Source organism: Euprymna scolopes, chromosome 1 (assembly GCF_053919585.1).
Source record: "Euprymna scolopes isolate OS-2025 chromosome 1, ASM5391958v1, whole genome shotgun sequence".
Classification (NCBI taxonomy): Eukaryota; Metazoa; Mollusca; class Cephalopoda; order Sepiida; family Sepiolidae; genus Euprymna; species Euprymna scolopes.
In genome coordinates this window covers 98,446,883-98,466,994 of record NC_136482.1, presented here as the reverse complement: position 1 = coordinate 98,466,994, position 20,112 = coordinate 98,446,883, and the positions used below count along the sequence as shown (strand labels likewise).

Genomic DNA, 20,112 nt, shown 5'->3' with positions numbered 1-20,112 from the left:
ATATATATATTAAAGTAACTACCTGTTTTGTGCGATATGTGCTGGCACCGATTAATTCTCAAATGAGGACAATTGGTTTGTCACTTGCCAAGCAGAATGTGTAAGGATCAAAGTCCGATAACTATTATATAATTAAGATATGGGAACATTACATATGACAACAGTACACAAGCGTTTGGTTATGATTCACCTACGATGTACGTGAGATCTTTTATTGACTCCGCCATGACAGACGTGCACTGCACCACTGGCTGCACCACTGGGTTTGCCAGAAAAATAATAGATGTTTGAAAACTAAATTTTAAAGAAAAAAAGACCAAGTTGTAAACTTAAGCCACACTTTTGGAAACAAAATGCCCCCCCCCCCAGGACGAAATAAAAAAATTTCTATATTAATGTTATGTAAAATAAATATGACTATATTGAACATGTAAACTCTGGGCTATATTAGGTGTGTCATAACTTGGGGGGGGGGTTGACACCCTTAACACAAAACTGTAAATAAAATATACAAAACTCGTAATTTCTTTTCTTTTTTTAAAGTGGGTTGTTTAATTTATTTATGGAATATACTTCCAAAATAAACTATTAAAGTTTTTTGTTTTTTTTAAATAATAGAAATATTTTTTTTATTAAAAAAGAAGTATTTACAAAGTGCATGCAGCCATTTTTTTTCTACGTAATGAACTTAATTGAATTTTACGAGTTAAATGTTTTACAATTTTTTTTTTCAATTTAAAAATCTATCAAAATTTTTCTATTGGTTCAATTTTTAAGATATTTTCAGGTTTAATGTGAAATTTTATGATCTTTCCAATAAACCGAATATAATATTCTAGACAAACTTTTTTTTTTTAATTCACCCGCCCAATTTTGAAATGTCTATTAAAAAGAAAATAATTAATTTTCTCACCCAAGGTTTATATATCACAAATTGAAGATAAAAAATCAATAAATAAAATAATCTAATTTAAAACAAAAACAAAACAAAAAAAATAGTTATGTGCAAATTTACCTGTAAAGTCAAAAGTTTAAAACCTTTTTTTTTTTAAAAAACATGTTGATTTTTTTTTTAAAGTGAAATCTTATATTTTGAAAATATTGTCCTGTAAAAATTAGACACCTACATCAATTTTTTTCTATTTCATTCAATGTTGTTTTTTTTTGTTTTTTTTTTTAAAGATTTTTGAAAAAAAAAAATCATTGCATAAAGAAGAAATAAAATATTTTAAATCAAAAACTCATGTAATTCTTTAAGAGAATAAAAAATGTCGACGTTTTTTTTTTTTAAGTAAACTAAATTATTCAACTGATGAGTAAAATGTGATCATTTTTAAATTACGGTGACCCATAATTGACTCATTTGATTGTTGGCAGCAAACACACGTCAGAAATTCAAAGGGGGAATAAGACACATATCAGCACTTCAAATGTTTGTTTCTTTATATAGTTACTACCAGGAAATATATTTGATCTAATGTGTTGTTTTTACGTTTTTGAAATAATGCATTATGGCGGTTTTCGCCTGCCGTTTAAAACCTTTAAGCTTAACTGGAAGAAAGAGAGACAACTCCGTTTGTGAACCTCTCATATGACAATTTAATATTACAGTATTTTTGAATCCTTGCTTAAAAAATTCTTTTATTAAAAAAGTACATGGAATATAAAATATAAATATGGACAAATTCCTAAAAATGAAGAATGGAACCACCCATTGATTATTACTTTTTATAGGTAAGTGATTTTTTGGAATTTATATATATTTTTATATTCGAAGTAAGTTAAAATTCATTGATTTTCTTGAAATCTTTTTTAAAGAAAACCGATTTAAAAAAAATATTGCATATTTTTCTATTAAATCTTTTATTGTTCGAAAATTTGGTCTTTGCTCCTTTTATTGAAAAAAAATAGGGTTTAAATTACATTTTTCAAGTAGTTTAAGCTTCGAGAGACAGTGAGTCTAATTATTCAAATTTTTATCACTCATTTTTAATGGCGACATCTGACACTGCTAGGGCTATATTGAAGATGTTGGCTCCCAATTATTTTCATCGTCTTTTTTTTTTTTAAATAATTTTGTATTCTTTTCTTAACAATGAAGTGAAAACATAAACTGTGGAATTGAAATTATATGTTTTTTATATATACTTTTAAAGGAAATTAATTTTTTTTAGGTAAATGTACTTGCACTAAAGAACATTAATAATACATTCTACAGTTTATACATTATTTTTTAAAGCATACCAGTGGACTATTTTTTAAATATTACAAAATATTATATTTAAATTAATTCTTGATAAATTTGTATTTAAATTCCACTCCCCACAAAATGAGATTCTTTTTTTTTTTAGGCGATTACCTGTTGGAAAACAAAATGGTACTTCTGCAGTTTAAATCCCATTTTTTCATAAGTCTCACTCAGCAACGCCTGGCGGATGATGAAAACCGGTCCTGAAAATGCAGAGTGAGTTCATTCATTGAGAAGCAGAATGGCAAAAAGGTATGCGAGCAAGCAGATGACACCAAATTGGAAGAAGAAAAAAATAGGAAAGGGAAGAGTTTAATTGTGCTTCAAACAAAAAGTGTTTATTATTGTGAAAAGGAAGGAAAATGAAATGCTTTCTTTCAACTGGCAGAAACTGTTATCCCTAAGGAAATAGCCGATCCTCAGGAAACCACAAGTTCCCCACCCCCAAGTGTAACCGTAACCCCCACAATAAATGTAATATATGTATGATTACTTTTGTAAATAAATTTAGCATGCATTTGGGGTCGATGGTCTATCTGAAAATCCTTTTAAGAATATATAACCAGATTTTTTCGCTCAAGGAAAGACTTGTATGATTTTTTGGAGGGGGATAAAAAAATATTAACTCAACTACAAACCCTAAGTCCAGATGATAACAATCTCCCCCTAAAAAAATCGTTCTCTTAATCCTATCATTAACCTTGAGTAAAGAATACGTTACTTTTTAGATTTAATTAAAATGATCAGATGGTCAGAAATTGAATAATCATTTTACATTAAACTTATGCATGAAACTGATCCCTAAATCTAAATTCTAAAATAATTATGTAAAAGAAGAATCCAAGTTGTTCTCAATGGTCGTATGTTAAAACAATATTATATAAGTGCGGGTGTACGTCAGGGGTCGATCCTTTATTATTCCTGATATTCATAAATGACCTCCCTGATAAAATTGTCTCTGGAATGGGTATATTTGCTGATGACACCACGCTCTATAATAGACACGAGAGGAAAAAAAATGAACATGTTGTAGGGGACTAGGATATATAAATACCCCAATCCCGTTACAAAATAATAATGAAACGAATGGGAATTGAAGGAAACAAAGACACAATTAATGGATAAGATAAATGTCGTTTATTTGCTGTTGAAAGAAATGAACATTTTAGTTATAACATGTCCGCGCATGGGAAGAGAAATAAATGTTGTAGGAAAATTGAGAATGGTAGTCCAGCGTGTAGACAAAGGAGAGGATATCAGAGTTGTCATCAGTTAGTAGGCAGCTACGCGAAGGTGTTCTTAGTGACCAGTTGTAGATAGAGAGAGAAAGAGTGAGAATGTATACATACAGTCTTTAGCTCGTGCCCCATACATAGTAGGAAGTGGGCGTGAGGTGCGCGTGCGCGCGCACCGAAACGGCGGCGGCTTGTTAGCCCAACCTCTCTAGTTGAGAATTGGTTCCAAAGAGGAAGAAACAGCTTATCGCCTTGTTTTTATACTTGTTTCCAGAGTGTATTTTGCGCATGTGTATTTCCTTAGAAAGCGGAAGTGACGTCGTCCATGTGCGTGATCGTGTTCGCGTGTGTGAGTACATGTGTGTACGTAAGTGTGTGTGTATATATACGTGAATGTGAGTGTATGTACGTGAACGTGAATAAGTGTACATGTGTGGACGTGGGCGCGTATGTTTGTGTGCGCGTATGTATATGACAGCTTGAAATATGAATGTGTTTTGTGTGAGACTTGAAAAAGGCTCGTACAATGTATCCAAGGCAATGGCAGAAACCCTAGAGGAAAACTTCCGGTTTGTGATGGAATGGGAGATAAAAATGGATGGTCACATTCAATACTGCCAAGACTAAGCTCCTTTCCTTTAATAACTACAAGAAACCTTCTCAACCACTAATAGCCATGACTAATGATACATTAGCTGAAAGCAGTTCGTCCAAACTCTTTGGCTTAATGGTCACGGGGAACATGAGTTGGAACAGATACATTGAGTGCATTGCCAAGGCTGCTGCAAAGAAGGTGGACTATCTACTGTGCTAGAAAGTTACTTATGCCTGAGAGTATCCGGTACCTTTACAAGGCCACTATTCGTCCATGTATAGTATATTGTTGCCACATTTGTATCTGCTACTAGTTTCTTACTCCTGGACAGGGTTCAAGCTTGTGCACTATCAGCTAGGCTACAATCGTCCCATCGATGAAATGTTGCATCTCTGCTTGTTTTACAAGTATTTTAATGGTAAGTGCTCCGACGAACTACAAGCCCTTGTACTTCCTCGACATAAATACCCCCAACAAACCTGGCAAGCAGCAAAATCCCACCCCTACACAGAGAAATCCCTAGATGTAAGAAAGCCTTCTTCTTGCTGGTCAACTGTCCAGATAATACCCCTACAAATTATGTCCCAGATAGTAGCCCCCTACATGAAAGTGGCACTGTGCCTTGCTTGGGGTGAAAATGCATTAAAAAAATTTTTTTTTTTAAATTGCTGTTTTTTACCCAAATTTTTCAGAGTGTTCATACACACCCCACCCCTAAAGCTGGGCACTTGAGAATGCTTGAGTACCACATATGCCTGAGCAATTAGATTGGGTTGACCTTCCTCTGATGGGTTGAGGGTACCGGATTGACAGTTACTGGCTGCTGTTTCCGACTGGTAGTACAGGAGCCCTAACTCTTTGGTAGCGCTTAGAACGGCTGCTCCATCAACAGTTGAATAATATCGGGATGTTTGCAGTGCCATGGCGCGCATGGAAAGGGACCCTGCACTCATCCCCGGTGGGCTTTCCTGAGGCCACAGTCCTAGTTGATGGAGGGTCAGCTAATGGTCTACTTGTGATGCATGTGTGATATTCTGCATAACCTCCTGTTCGGCTTCCTCTAACCCAACTGAAACTCGTTAAAAAACATGATGACAGTACAATCTAAAAATAAGCTTAAACCAGGCTTAGGGTCAAACAAATACAACTTGCCTCCTCCTTTGAGGCTTGCATTCACAAATATCCGTGGGCTTAGAACTAATTTAGCTGATGTTGAAGCATTTCTCCTAACAAATACCCCGGATATCTTAGCACTAAGTGAGACTAACCTACACTCCTCCATCCCCTCTAACTACTTTAACATGCCTGGATATCTCCCACTCTGCCGTAAGGACTCTGACAGACATATGCACGGACTTGGAGTTTACATTCGTAATACCCTTCCCTTGACTAGAGAAACAAACCTAGAAACGGATGATCAAGCCTTTATGTGCTTTAGACTAATCATGCAATACAACATTAGCTACTTTTACTTTCTCTACCGCTCTCCCTCGACCCAAGACTGCACCATAATAAACAAAGTATCTGACAGCATAGACACAGCACTCTCCTTCGACACTAGCGCCCAAGTACATGTATTTGGTGACTTTAATGTCCATCACAAAAACTGGCTTGGATTTTCTACTTATACAGATGCAGCAGGCAGCGCAACTCATAGCTTCTCTGTATCTCACTCCCTATCGCAAATTGTTACTTTTCCAACCCGCTTCCCTGATCAGGAAGAACAACACGCATCACTATTAGATCTGTTTTTGACCACAGTTCCTGATGATTGTGTAACGAAAGCCGACAGCCCACTTGGGAACGCTGATCATGCGGTAATAATGGTTGAAATCGCCCTAAACTCCAGACCCAAAACTGAAGAGCCAGTGCTCAAAACAACGAGATATTATAAAAAGGCTGACTGGGAAGCTATCAGAGATCTTATCAGAGACGCCCCATGGGGAAATATTTTTTCTCTTCCTGCTGAACAGTGTGCAACTGAGACCACTGAATGGTTCAAAACTGCAATCGAAGCGCATGTTCCCATGTGGAAATTCTATAGCAAGCCCCACTCTCCCCAATGGTTTACTTCGACTTGCGCAACTGCCATTGCTCAAAGGCAGCATGCATTCCGCAGGTTTAACCGACATAAGTCCAGTTCAAACAGACAAAAGTACATAGAAGCTAAAAGTAACGTTAAGAAAGAAATAGCGACAGCTAAGAGGGAATTTACGGAAACCACTAAAAAACGCATCGAAGCACAAAAATTAGGAACTCGTGACTTCTGGAAAATCTACAACAGTGTAGTAAATAATGGGCAATCAACAATTCCCCCACTAACCAACAATCACGAGGTTCTTTGCTCAGCAACCGAGAAGGCTAACATGCTTGCCAGTCGGTTTGCCTCCAACTCTACACTGGACCCTCTAAACCACCCCCTACCTGACTTTCCTATGCGGACAGACGCCACGCTAGACGATCTGGAAATCACCCCTGCTCAGGTGCATGCTATCATAAAAAACCTTGACACTTCCAAAGCATGTGGACCCGACCTCATCCCAGCTGTGCTATTAAAAAAGTGCTCAGCCGAAGTAGCTGCAGTTCTCTCCAAACTCTACAACAAATGCCTTAATGAATCTTTCTTTCCGAGCTGTTGGAAAACTGCTTCTGTGGTACCAGTATTCAAGAATTCTGGCGAAAGAACTGACCCATTAAATTATCGCCCTATTAGCCTCCTCCCACTTTTTGCCAAAATATTTGAGACCTTAATTAACCATGCTCTAGTCCAGCACCTTACAGATGCTAAACTTCTGACCGACCATCAATATGGATTTAGACAAGCCCGTTCCACGGCAGACATCCTAACTGTAATCTCTGAACGCATATACCATTCACTAGACAAAGCGGGAGAGGGCAGAGCGGTAGCTCTAGATATATCTAAGGCTTTTGACAGGGTATGGCATGAGGGTCTCCTCAGGAAGATTAGATCTTACGGTATCACTGGTAGAATACTTAACATAATTAAATCCTTCTTAGATAAGAGAAAAATCCAGGTTGTCCTCGACGGTCGTCCGTCTAAACAATATAATATAAATGTGGGAGTGCCCCAGGGATCTATCCTTGGTCCTCTGCTGTTCCTGATATTCATAAATGACCTCCCCGACAAAATTGCCTCTGAGATGGGTATATATGCTGATGACACAACACTCTATAGCAGGCACGACAGGAAAACAAATGAACATATATCTAAAGTAATGGCAGAAACACTAGAGGATGACCTCAAATCAGTAGTGGAATGGGGACAAAAATGGATGGTAACGTTCAATGCCACCAAGACAAAACTGGTTTCATTCAATAATTACAAGAAACCTTCTCTACCACCTATAGCAATGGCCAACAACTCTTTAGCTGAGAGTACATCTTTCAAGCTCCTTGGCCTAACGTTCACAGGAAACATGAGCTGGAACAATTACATCGAGGGCATTGCCAGGGCCGCTGCGAGGAAGGTGGGCTCTCTCTACCGTGCTAGAAAACTTCTAATACCCGAAAGTATCCTGTACCTCTATAAGGCCACTATTCGCCCATGTATGGAGTATTGCTGTCATATTTGGGCTGGTGCATCGGCTACTAGTCTCTCGCTCCTTGACAGGGTTCAAAAGAGAGTCGCAAATCTGATAGGCCCTAAACTGGCATCAAAACTTCAGCCTCTGTCCCATCGTCGAAACGTTGCATCCCTCTGCCTGTTCTACAAGTATTATAATGGTGAATGCTCTGAAGAACTGCAAGCACTTGTGCCCCCACGACGTGAACACCCTCGACAGACCCGACAAGCTGCAAAATCCCACCCCCACACTATAGAGATCCCTAGATGTAAAAGATCTTTCTACTCCAGTAGTTTCTTCCCCAGAACTGCTAGACTTTGAAATTCCATTCCAGGTCACTGCTTCCCCAACTGTACTGACATGCATAAGTTCAAGTGCAACGTGAACCAACATCTCGCTGCCCTAATCCCTACATAGTACCCCAGTAGATGTTTCCCCTGATAGTAGCTCCCTACATTAAAGTGGCAATGTGCCTTGTTTGGGGTGAAAATGTAAAAAAAAAAAAAAAAAAAAAAAAAAAAAAAAATGGCCTAAAAAAGTAAACCATATTTTTTTAGGTGTGCATGTGACTAAGCTGAGTATCTGCAACGAAAACACCAAAAGTTGATTTTGAAATTTGCACTCACATTATATTTTATATTTTATGTAAATTCTATTTTTGTGAAAATGTTTAAAAATCTCTAAAAGTTAAAATGTAAATTGTTATTTTCAGTTATTTTCATACGATATTTTGACTTTATTTAAAAAGCAAATTGCCGAGTTAAAACAAATAACGTTTCTGAATTTTTTAGACGAGGGTTTGTTATTCATGTTATTTGGCTCCTTTGAAATGCTTTTCTCACCTTCAGTGTTATTCTCACTATGTTTTGGTCGATGTGACCTCCGACCTTTTTCAGGTATATCTTGTCAAACTTGGGAATATTTCTGTCAAACTCGGGAATCTGCATGTAATTTTGAATGGAACCTTTTATTTACGGGGTGTAGCATATTCTCGTTCTGTCAGCCATGACTTGATAGAGGTCCTCAGTAATTCGCAATTGCATTTTTCGGTCGCCCACACTGAGGATTGAACCTTCAACCTTCAGGAGAATATCACTTTACAATTGAATTTTTCCAAGTCCTCTAACCACTGTCATGGTGGTTAGAGTGCATGACTGACAGAATGAGAGCATTCTACTTCCATAAAGTAAATAAAGGGTTTTGTTCGAAATTTCATGCAGATTCCCAAATTCGACAGAAACATTCTCGAGTTCAACAATATATACTTAAGGAAGGTCGGTGGTTACATCGACCAAAACTTTGTGTAAATTACATGCAAGATGAGAATAGGAATCCAAAGAATCCAAATAATACGAATTGAAAGAAAAAAAACTGCACATAAAGTGAATTGTTTATTTGTATCAGAAATGGTGTCAAGTGCACTGAAAAGCATTGAAATGTGTTAATATATATCTTACCTTACTAGTTATGTTATTTGAAGTAGCAGCGACAATGAATGTTGTTTTAGGTATCGATTCTTGACTGAGCAAATGCTCAAATCAACAGTTTATTTAACACATCAGTCCCAGGTTTAATGAATAAAACAACAAATTATAGGCAAAATTCGGCTTTGTATATCAACTTAGTCTCCTTCATGTTTGCTGCACTAATTCCAACGTTTCTATAACAATTTGATGCCCTTTTTATATAAAAATGTGTCTTTGATGTCAGATTACGCCTCAGTTTCCAATATCACTTCTTCACAGAAGCCAAATCTCTTTCCTGGGAGCATTATTTTGAGGTCGGTAAACAGCCAATAGTAACTGAGAGGGAAGGGAAAGATCTGGAAAATAGGGTGAAGCAATTCAACATGCACTTCATTGCTATTCTTATGATCAAATTGTGACACGGTGTATAATCTGAATGAAGGAGCATTTTTTTTCTTTATTCCTGGCAATAATTTGGTGATTTCTTCAAACAAACATGCCAACAATGCCAAATAATATTTGTTATTGATGGTTCATGTTTTTTTAAGCTAATCAATGAAGAAAATATCTTGCACATCCTATAATACAGAGGCCAAAACCCTACCTGCTAATGTTTGTGTCTTTGATCAACTTTCACTTGCTGACTGGTTCATGCATGTTTCATCCTCATCACATTATTGATGCAAACAACACTTGGAATCATCAACACATTATTTTTAACAAAAACGGTACCCAGTTTGAAGACAGCTTTTTTATTATAAGCAAATGTGTATGCAAAATGGTAATATCCTCAACTCATCTATTATCTCATAGAACTTCAATTTATAATTGGCCAAAACGAGTTTGTGGACTTTTTTTGACGCTTTTTGGAATAACAATTTGGACAATCTGAGCATTCAGCATCATTTGTATGAGCACATTTAAATTCTAACTATTATTTCTGACAGAGAAGAGTAAAAAAACACTCATCAAACATTGCTTTTCTTGAACAGTACTTTTTCCATCAGAAAGTTAGGTTGATAGGTTCGTTTAGAAGTCAATGGTTATTAAACCTGCTGATGATCATCATCATGACAATGACGATGATAAGAAAGCAATGCTTTATCAAACATAAATTAAAATATTTTCATATTTTTTTAACTTGCATAATAGCTGAATTTAAATAATGGTATTTGTTAATAACATAATTGGACTTCCATTTTGACGAAATATAGATTTTTTCATATTGGCTCTATTTATATGTCAAACTCGGAACGTTTTGCTGGATGTGTTTCAGCACAAGAAATACTCGGTCTCCAATTTGCGTGCAAAATGACGAAAGGAGTTGTATTCAGCTTTTTATGCTACAGACTGACTTTTTCTGATTAACTGAAAGAAACTAGCAAATGGAGATTTTGTTTAATGAAGAGTTATGAAAATATTATATTTACTGTGCTGTTCTTCTCAATAACTTAAAAATACATACTTATGTTGGTTAAAAATGAATTTATTATTGAACTTTTGATGGTTAATTATGAATAGTATTCAAATAAAATCAAACCTTGTTTATTTTAAATATGGTTCACACTGGAAGTCATATCAACGTTGAAAAAAGAGAAATTCATTAATTCGTAGCATGTTTTAGTTTTAACACAGACACAGAGAGATTGTCTGCTTTTTTTTTTTTACTCACGTTCACCCCAAACAAGGCATATCGCCACTTGGATGTGAGGGGTTACTATTTGGGACCATGCCTATAGAAAGATTAAAGAAAGCGGGCACAAGTGCAACGAGTTCATCAGAGCACATTCCATTAAAATACTTGTAAAACAGGCACAAAGATGCAACATTGCGGTTGGAGCTTAGTTAACAAAGTGGGACCTATTCAATTGGAAATTCTTTTTTGGACCTTATCTGAGGAAGAGGCTAGTAGTAGATGCAACAGCCCAGATGTGGCAACAACACTCCACACATAGGCGAATGGTGGGCTTGTAAAGATACAGAGTACTCTCAGGTATGAGTAGTTTTCTAGCTCGATAGAGGGAACCCACTTTTCTTGCAGCAGACTTCGCAATGTTCACAATTGTGGATGCACTCTCGGCAGCTCCTGTAACTCTTGCTTCTCTAGTTTGTTTCTCAGCCCTCATTTACGACGAGTGATTTTTCTGACAAAGGAAGAAAAGCTCTATTCTAGGTCGGCAGTATTTTTGTGTGAGCGGTCGCCTGAGGTGTCGGAAATTTTCTGTTTCTATTTCTATCCTTGTAACGATGTTACTAATAAAGGTGCTGGAGGGAAACGTTTTTCTGGGCTGACATTATCCATCTGATAGTTAGGGACCTGAACCTTGGACTAACCACTAAGGAGGCCATCCTATCAGCAGGTGCAAAGTACTAGGGCTACTGTATTGCAATTTGGTGGATGGATTCTGGACCATGCAGTAGCTTCTGGTGGGGCTTCTCAATGCCATGTTAGTGAGTAATTGTAATGGCTTTACCTTATCATGGTCTACAAAAAATTATTTCTTCTTTTTCTTCCTTACTTTCCTTCTCTGCCCTGCTCTAATCAAGTCTGTCAACCTATTCTGCAAATCCTAAAACTCCATCATGAAATGTCCCCAGAAAGAATACACGATTAAACCCAGAACTCCAACTTTCAATGTAGACCTCCACTACCATGTCTCCTCCAACATCAGAGGTCTATGCTCCAACCTTCCAGAGGTTGTAATCCAATTAAAGAAAGCAAAACCAGACCTATTCTTCCTAAGCAAATCTGGCATTGGACCAACTATTTCCCTAGATGAGTCCATAATTAAAGGATATTTTAATTTAACACCCAAATCTGACCTCCAAGATCGACATGGGCATAGAATTTGAAATGGCTTTCCATGTGATAGGGACATCTCCAGAGAAGACCCTAAATTTCTCTAAATGTGCTTTTGGATTGCACTTGCTCACACCATTACGCTTATATTTTCCCTCTATCACTCCCATAACAGTGGAGTTACTATATTTAAGAGTATATGTGAGAAAATCGGCCACATTCTGCCTGCTCATCCTTTGGCTAACATTCACGGCTGTGGAGACTTCAATGTTCACAATGTGGAATGGATAGCCCCTCAGACAAGACAGATGATGAGAGGAAGTTCTGTCACGATTTCTCCATTGCTTATGACCTAACTCAGATTATTCATGAACCCACCCGTGTGCCTGACACTGATGATCAGTATGCAAGTCTCCTAGACCTTTTTCTCACAACTTGCCCTGAACTATGTTCATGTTCCATCCTGTCTCCACTGGGATCGTCCAACCACTCGTTTGTCTCCGTTAAAATAAAAACAAAATGTAATAAGTCCTCCAATATACTTCTCCATCGTACAGCATATTAATACTCTATGGCTGACTGGGATAGCTTTTGTACATTTATATCAAATCTACCTCTGAGTTCCATGTTTAAAAAGAACATCTCTTCTATAGTATCCGACCTGACGGAATGGTTAATTGTAGGTATAGACCGCTTCATACCCGCCAAAAAATTCCAACAAAAACCTAACAGCCAGCCATGGTTCTCTCCAGAATGTGCTGCTGCTATTGCTCACAAAAATCACTATTTCCATTGCTTCCAATGTAATAGATGTACTGAGACTAAAGCCACTTTCTGGACTGCCAGAAACCACTGTAAAAAAGTAATAAAGAACGCCAGAGAGTTGTATGCTCAGTTTGTCAAATCCAAAGTAGCTGAGCGACGACTTGGTTCCCACCAGTTTTGGCAAATAGCAAGCAGAGTCCTGTGTGTGCTCTATCCCAACTATCATCAATGGACCTGAGGTAATCTTGCCAGCATCAGACAAAGCCAAACTTTTTGTAAAAACTTTGCAGCTAATTTTACCCTATGCGGTCAGGGCCGCTAACCCCCATATTCCCTCCTGTGTCTGAAAGCATGCTATGTGACATACATATATCTGTGCATGATGTTGCCAAACTAATAAAAAATCTTGATTCAAGTAAAGCAACTGGCCCTGACGACATTCTTATTATAGTGCTGAAAAAGCTTCAACCAGAACTAGCTCCCATACTTACAAAGCTGTTTAAGCGTTGTCTCAAGGGAAAGTGCTTCCCAACACCATAGAAAATCTTATCAGTATGTCCTGTATTTAAAAATTCAGGTGATCGCTCATCTCCCTCTCAATACAGATCAACCAGTCTCCTGTGTGTCATGAGTAAGTTGCTAGAATCTGTTAAATAGAGAAGTAGGCAACCACTTCAGCCAAAATAACCTTCTCAGTGACATGCAATATGGTTTTCATTCTGCTAGATCTACAGCAGATATGTTAACGGTTATATCTCATAGGATTGGCAAATCTCTTGATAGAGGCTTCCTTTCTAGGGCAATTGCTCTTGACATATCAAAGGCCTTTGATAGAGCATGTCATATAGGTTTACTCCACAAAATCTTCAGTTACAGTATAGTTGGAAATGTCTTTTCAGTTATTAAATCATTTCTCTCTGAAAGATTCATAAGTAATGGTTGATGGGCAGAAATCAGAAGCTCATATTATTAATGCTGGACTCCCTCAGGGGTCCATCCTGGGCCCAACTCTCTTCCTTGATCTACGTAAATGATCTCCTAATTCACATCTGAAGATCATTTATAGACATTTATGCTGACAACACTACCATTTATGGCAGCACATGAAAGGCAGTAAACGACCAAGTTCTCCCTGATTCTCTCTTCTCTGATTTTGATCCCGTGGTGTAATGGAGAAAGAGGTGGCTGGTTAATTTTAATGCATCTAAAATCAAGCTTCTATCTTTACATCATCAGCATTCTGATCCCCCATCCGACATCAATCAAAATGAATAGCTCTCTTCTTTGGGAGATTCAATGTTATGGCAAACTTCTAGATCTGACCTCTACTCCTGATCTGAAATGGAACATGTACATCAAATCCGTTGCCAAGGCTGCTGAAAAATGGTGGGATCGCTCTACTGTGTCAGTAGATATCTCACTGCTGATGCAATTTTCTACCTGTATAAGAGCCAAGTACATCCAAGGATGGAGTACTGTTGCCACATCTGGGCAGGAGCTACTAGTGAAGCAGCTTATCCTGCCTTGACAGAGTTCAAAATAGACTTTGTAGTCTAGTGGAGAGATGTCCTTTTCTCTTCCCTACAACCTCTTTCTCACAGAAGAGACGCTGCAAGCCTGTCTCTTTATCGTTATTTTTCGCATCTGAGCCCTGTCCTGACTTTCATGAAAAACACTCATCTATCTGAAACCACTCTCAACAATTTCTCCCACTCTTTATCTGTGCCTAAATCTAAACGTAGATTCCATAAATAAAGCTTCTTTCTTAGAACTGCACGCCTTTGGAACTCTGTTCGTTTTCCTGCTTTCTAACTGACTACAATATGATTGTCTTCAAGTCCCAACATGAACAAATTCTTGATGAGCCATCTCCTTAAACAATCCAATTTACCAAATTTTCACTACTAACGATTATTACATGTTCCCTTTGATCACTGTACACTCATTAACTCTTATCCTCGAGTGGTGACTCCTTTGTAGTAAAAAAAAAAAATAATAATTTTCTAACTTCTTCAGTTACATTTTGACACGAAAATGGAAAATATTCGTAATCACTCGTTTATATACAGTCAAAGGGAAGTAACTCTAAGTTACTTAAACTCTTACATCACTGAAAAATAAGCAGAAATCTAAAAGGGAGACCACTCCTACAAATTTCACTATACATAATCGCAGTTAAAAGTCTCTAATGTAATCATAATGACTAGCAGGACCCGTGGAAATTCCACGGTAGTTAAAACCTTTTAAAACACATCGGTAAGAAATTCCTTATAAAAATGAACGTATGGAAGCAAGTAGAACAAACAAAGAACTTTAGTTTAAACTTTTATTGAAGGTCAATGCGATCGTAACTGATGCTGTTGATATTGTCAGGAAGTGCTGGTGATGATTGAGGCAGTGACAGGGACGTCCATCAGCTGCTTGAAGTGAGACTAGTGGTCGGTCAGCAGGTTCTTGGGAGTCAGATTGTGAATTTAAAAAAACTGTGTGACATTGTTGACATAAATTTTATGCAAGTTCTGATGACCCCAAGTTATTTAATATTTCAGGACATTTTGGATTACATGTGTGAGTAATGAATAGGTCACAGAAAACTGCCATTGCATCTTGATAAAGCTGTTGTAGATTCCTAGGACTTCCTGTAAATGTAGATGGTAGAATAACTGGTACACCAGAATAACCATCTTCATTCCTTGCTAAATGATCCATTAAGCCAGAATATTGAGCAGCTCTTAGTTGACTTTGATGGCTTTTTAATGAAGTTAAATAAGCAACCGTCAACTTTTACATATGCGATAGACTTTTCTATTCATTTTGAATTTTATTCAATGAAGATTTGGAAATTCACAAATAGTTTTTAAGTCGAATTATTGATATAGATTTCAATTAATGCATCACAACTTCCTGATAATATAAATAGAACACTTTGAATTTTCTGTACAAAAGTTTTTTTCCATAAAAACATTGTAATCTGTTATAATATTCAGATTCTTGTGTATTACATGCATAGAAAATGAAGTGTTTCTATAAATCTTACGAAGTACCGTTAAATTTTAATTTTTCAATAATCAAAATGATGTGAGGTAGGTTGTACCTATCAAATATATGTCAATGTTATATAGTTAAGTAAGCTAGCTAATTGGCTACAAAGTAAGTTATTCCGAACTTTGATCTAACATTTTAATTAAAAAAAAAAAAAAAAGCTTAACATTTTCTTGTATCTTTTTTTATATTAAGAAAAATGTAAGCATCATGCTGAAATAATAAAATGCCATTCTTAATAAGGGGAGAGGGTTTGACTATTCTAAACCTTCACCTAAATAACGATTTAACGAAAAAAATGTTTAAAATGTTCTTGTATCTTTTTTATAATTTTTGTTAAATAAGAAAAATCAATAAACTTTGATAGCACTATTGTAAGAATCATGTTGAAAGCCATTCTTAATATGCGGAGGGGGGTAACTATTCTGAAACTTCACCTAACAATGTAAAAAAAAAAATAAGGGAAAAATATATGTATGAACAATAAATATTTCTTCAGTTAAATAAAATATACTGTAAATCTTTAAATAAGGAATAAATATTTATTCAAACCATAATTATTGAAACAAAGTATTTTACTGCATAAAAAAAAACGGTTATGGGGAGAAGGGTTAACTATTTTGAACCTTCACCTAAATAGCGATTTAATGAAAAAAAATTTAATGGTCTTGTATCTTTTTTTTTATAATTTGTTTTAAAATAAGAAAAAAAAAAAAACTTTGATATCGCTATTGTAAGAATCATTCTGAATGCCATTCTTAATATGGGGAGGGGGGTTAACTATTCTGAAACTTCACCTAACAATGTAATAAAAATAATGGAAAAATTCTTCAGTCAAATAAAATATACTGAAAATCTTTAAATAGGAAATAAATATTTCTTTAAATAAATTAAATTGTAAGTAATGAAACACTGTTTTATTTCATATTAAAAAAAATTTGTTGTGTCCATTTTTTATAGTATTTAAATATGTATGCCCTGTCGGTGGGCATTAGAATATGATGAATGCCTGTAAAAGAAGCAAAATAAAACGAACAAAACATAAGTAATAACTATGTAAACAACGTGAAGCTGTATAAATGTTACAAAAATACTCGATTCGGCATTAAATAACACGAAAAAGGATTGATATGCCGTAAAACAAAAACAAAACAGAAAAGATTGAACAATAAAGGGAGATAATTCACATTAATTAATGTTTGCGATGATGATGACGCGTTTCATTAATTAATGTTTGCGATGATGATGACGTGACACCGTACGGACAAGCAAATTAATATATAGATAATTCCAACAAATGATATTTTCTTTAATTGTTACTACCAAATAAAATTTTATGGAAAACCGTTGAAAAATAAACTTGAGGTAAATTTTCAGATTAAGTCCACCTCAACAATTTCCTTTTAAATGATGACTTTTGGAGGTTTTAGACTATGCTGAATACGAAAATCGCATTGAAAGTTTGCAGAAATAAGTAGTTATCGAGATATAAAAAGTTATATTATGCATTGTATTCTTTGGCGGCCATTTGTGCGCGCGCCATAAACAAATCTACTCATCTATGACTGACATTACACGCGCATAAAAAAAGATGGCTGCCAAAAAATACAATGCATAATGCAACTTTTTATATCTCGATAACTAATTATTTCTGCAAAATTTCAATGCAATTTTCATAGTCAGCCTATGCTGTTAACCATTAAAAGTTGTCATTTAAAAGAAAATTGTGGAGGTGGACCTAATCTAAAAAATACTAATGATTTTTAGTGCGTGTCCCCCCACCATGTTTATTTTTTTGAAATTCGGACAGAATATATTTAAATGATCGAAATTTCTATTTATTATGAAACATAAGAGTTCAAATAAGTAAAAAATATATTTTTTTTAGAAAATTTTAATACACATATTGAACAAAAATTTACCTTGAAGTTGCAATTAAAACATTGATATAAACTTAATATTATTATGTTGTTTTTTTTTTAAATGCGTTGTTTCAAATTAATATATACTATAAGCAGTTGAATTGCCAAGAAAAAGAAACATTAATTAATTTTTAAAAGATTAAAATGATTAAAATTCCATTATTTCAAAATGTTCCGTTACAATATATATTTTTAATTAATTGTGTTTAAATTTTATGTTATATATTAAGTTTTAATATAAACATGACTCTTGTCAGCTATTTTATCGCCAGATTAAAACCAATTTGAAAATATTATTGCACAAATATTAAGCATTTTGTAGCCCCCCCCCTCATATTTTGTTTGTCTCTTTTCACCGAACAAAATATGGGACTATGGCGGTTACCATAAATTTTAACGACATTTGAAAAAGAGTCACCATTTCGGTCGGTCCCCTTTTTGGGACACCTCCGATATTGGAGAGAGAACAAGAGTGCTGAAAAAGAATGGTTGTGGAAAAGAAAACATCAGGTTATAATTAAGTGCGATGAAACTTTAGGATTGATGATGTTTTATAAAAGTTTCCAAGATTTAGGGGTACAAAGAGGCGGTACATTTTCTTCAATAAAAGTCTTTACCCAGGGAAACTGGTCCGTTGCGTGTTGATGCTTCTATCATTTCTGCATGTCTGAGAGAGATTTCTTCTTTGTATCTCCCTTCAAAACAGTCCTCTATTCCGATTGGCTGAAACCTCTGGTGACGTTGAGAGAAGAAAGGAAGGGAAAAGTAGAAGAGTAGGGAGAAAGGGAGAAATAAGGGAAGCATACCGTAGCAGTATCATAGTAGTAGTTCACTACAGAACCCCGTAGGTAATCAAATGAACATTCAGTAAAACTGTATTTCATATTTAATATACAAATGTTTATAATATTATTAATCATTAAACTGTGTAAATTTTAAAACCTAACAAAATGATAACAAAGATTAATTATTAATTGCAGTTTGAAGAAGATAAACAAAGGTTTTAAAAAATTATTAAGTCGCTTCTGCTTTTCCATAGTTCGTATAGTTAACAAAAATCTGACATCACAGAAACATGTGGTCCATTCTTCACAATTGTTTGGCAGTCCCTATTGTACACTAATAAATAAAAAAACTAAATACAAAAGGCTTACATAATAATTAAAGACTAAACTGTTTGAAAAATAACTGATATAATATGTTCTTTCATAATTACTTTCAAATAAATATTTAGGTAAAATAATTAGAAAAAAGCTACATTTTTAAAAAGGCCAAATACACTTTTTGAAGGCCAAACTGTTTAAAAAAAATTTCAAATTCGCGAAATTTGACCTTAAAAAAGCCAACTTTGCAACCCTACAGTGCACTTCTATCCTCCACTCGTGAAGAGCTCAGGTCAAGGATAGATAACTCAGCATTAAGTTAACATGTTATTTTTTTATTTTTAAAAAATTTATTTATTTTCATTTTATTTTATTTTTTAAATTTATTTTATTACTAGCTGTACCCGGCCACACGTTGCTGTGGCTCAGTTTGTTAAAATGGAACACATGTGAAAGTAGAGAAAAGTATGATTCTTTTTTTCAAGAGAATGTACAAATTATTTTTTTTTTAACAGATGTTAAGAAAATAAACAGAAAAATACTTCCATCATTAATTATGCAAAAAAATAAATAAAATGTTGATTTAGTGTTTCAATATGCTTATAAATTACGATAAAACTTGCTGAGTATGCACTGTTTTACGGTTGTTGTAAAAATGGAACGGAAACTTAAATTTTGCTTCATTTTAATCTTTCTTAATTTTTTAATTGTGCCCCCTCCCCAAACGAATATAATCAAAACAGTAACATTCAACAATTGTACTTTATGTATATAAAACACAAAATATTTATTAAAAAAAAAAAATAAAAAAAAAAAAAGTTAATAACCAAAGGGAAATAATTCCATTTTTAAACAAAAAAGTCAGTTTACCTAACTTACTGTATTAATGCTATTTTTTTTAAGCAAGAAAAAAAAACAAAAAACGGTAAATATCCAGATACGCTACTACAGAACACCGACCACTCTAATTTGTTTTTTTATAGGTAATTGAGGTCGCTGACAACGAATCTGATAGTCAAACTTGGGGCAAATTTACTGTTTGCATGGTATTTACCCTTGAACCCACGAACTTCTTTCCACCATTTTGCAGCATCCGTTTATGCTACGCGCATGCACGCTGTAGCATAAACGACGGCTTCACCAAGCAAACTATGTTGGGGAGAGGGGATTTTTTTTCCAGGACATAGAATTTTCTAATTTTCAAAAATACATTATAGCGCTTTTTGAGTGGAAAATTTAAAATTAGCTGACAAAGAAATAAAATAAGAAAAGGAAAGCACACCAAGTTGGAGTAGGGGGGGGGGGTAATTTATCTGTTTTTTTTTTTACCTGGAACATCGAATTTTCAAATT

At 35.2% G+C, this 20,112-nt stretch overlaps 1 protein-coding gene and 1 long non-coding RNA gene across 3 annotated transcripts in view; one reads left to right on the top strand and one right to left on the bottom strand.

Moving 5' to 3' along the window:
- LOC145256650 (bile acid-CoA:amino acid N-acyltransferase-like) overlaps positions 1–20,112 on the bottom strand; it is a 153,213-nt gene that overhangs the window by 38,140 nt on the left and 94,961 nt on the right. The window contains exon 2 of one of the 2 annotated variants that reach the window (XM_080115594.1): positions 2,360–2,451. In XM_080115594.1, coding sequence (XP_079971720.1) covers positions 2,360–2,401 — 42 coding nt within the window. In that variant the 5' untranslated portion in view covers positions 2,402–2,451. Of the gene's footprint in view, positions 1–22; positions 118–2,359; positions 2,452–20,112 lie in introns of those variants that run through there. The other variant, XM_080115624.1, reaches the window with a different exon arrangement.
- On the top strand, positions 29–2,770 carry LOC145257110 (uncharacterized). The gene is made up of 2 exons (XR_013864016.1): positions 29–197; positions 2,352–2,770. It is a non-coding gene; the product is annotated as an uncharacterized LOC145257110 (long non-coding RNA).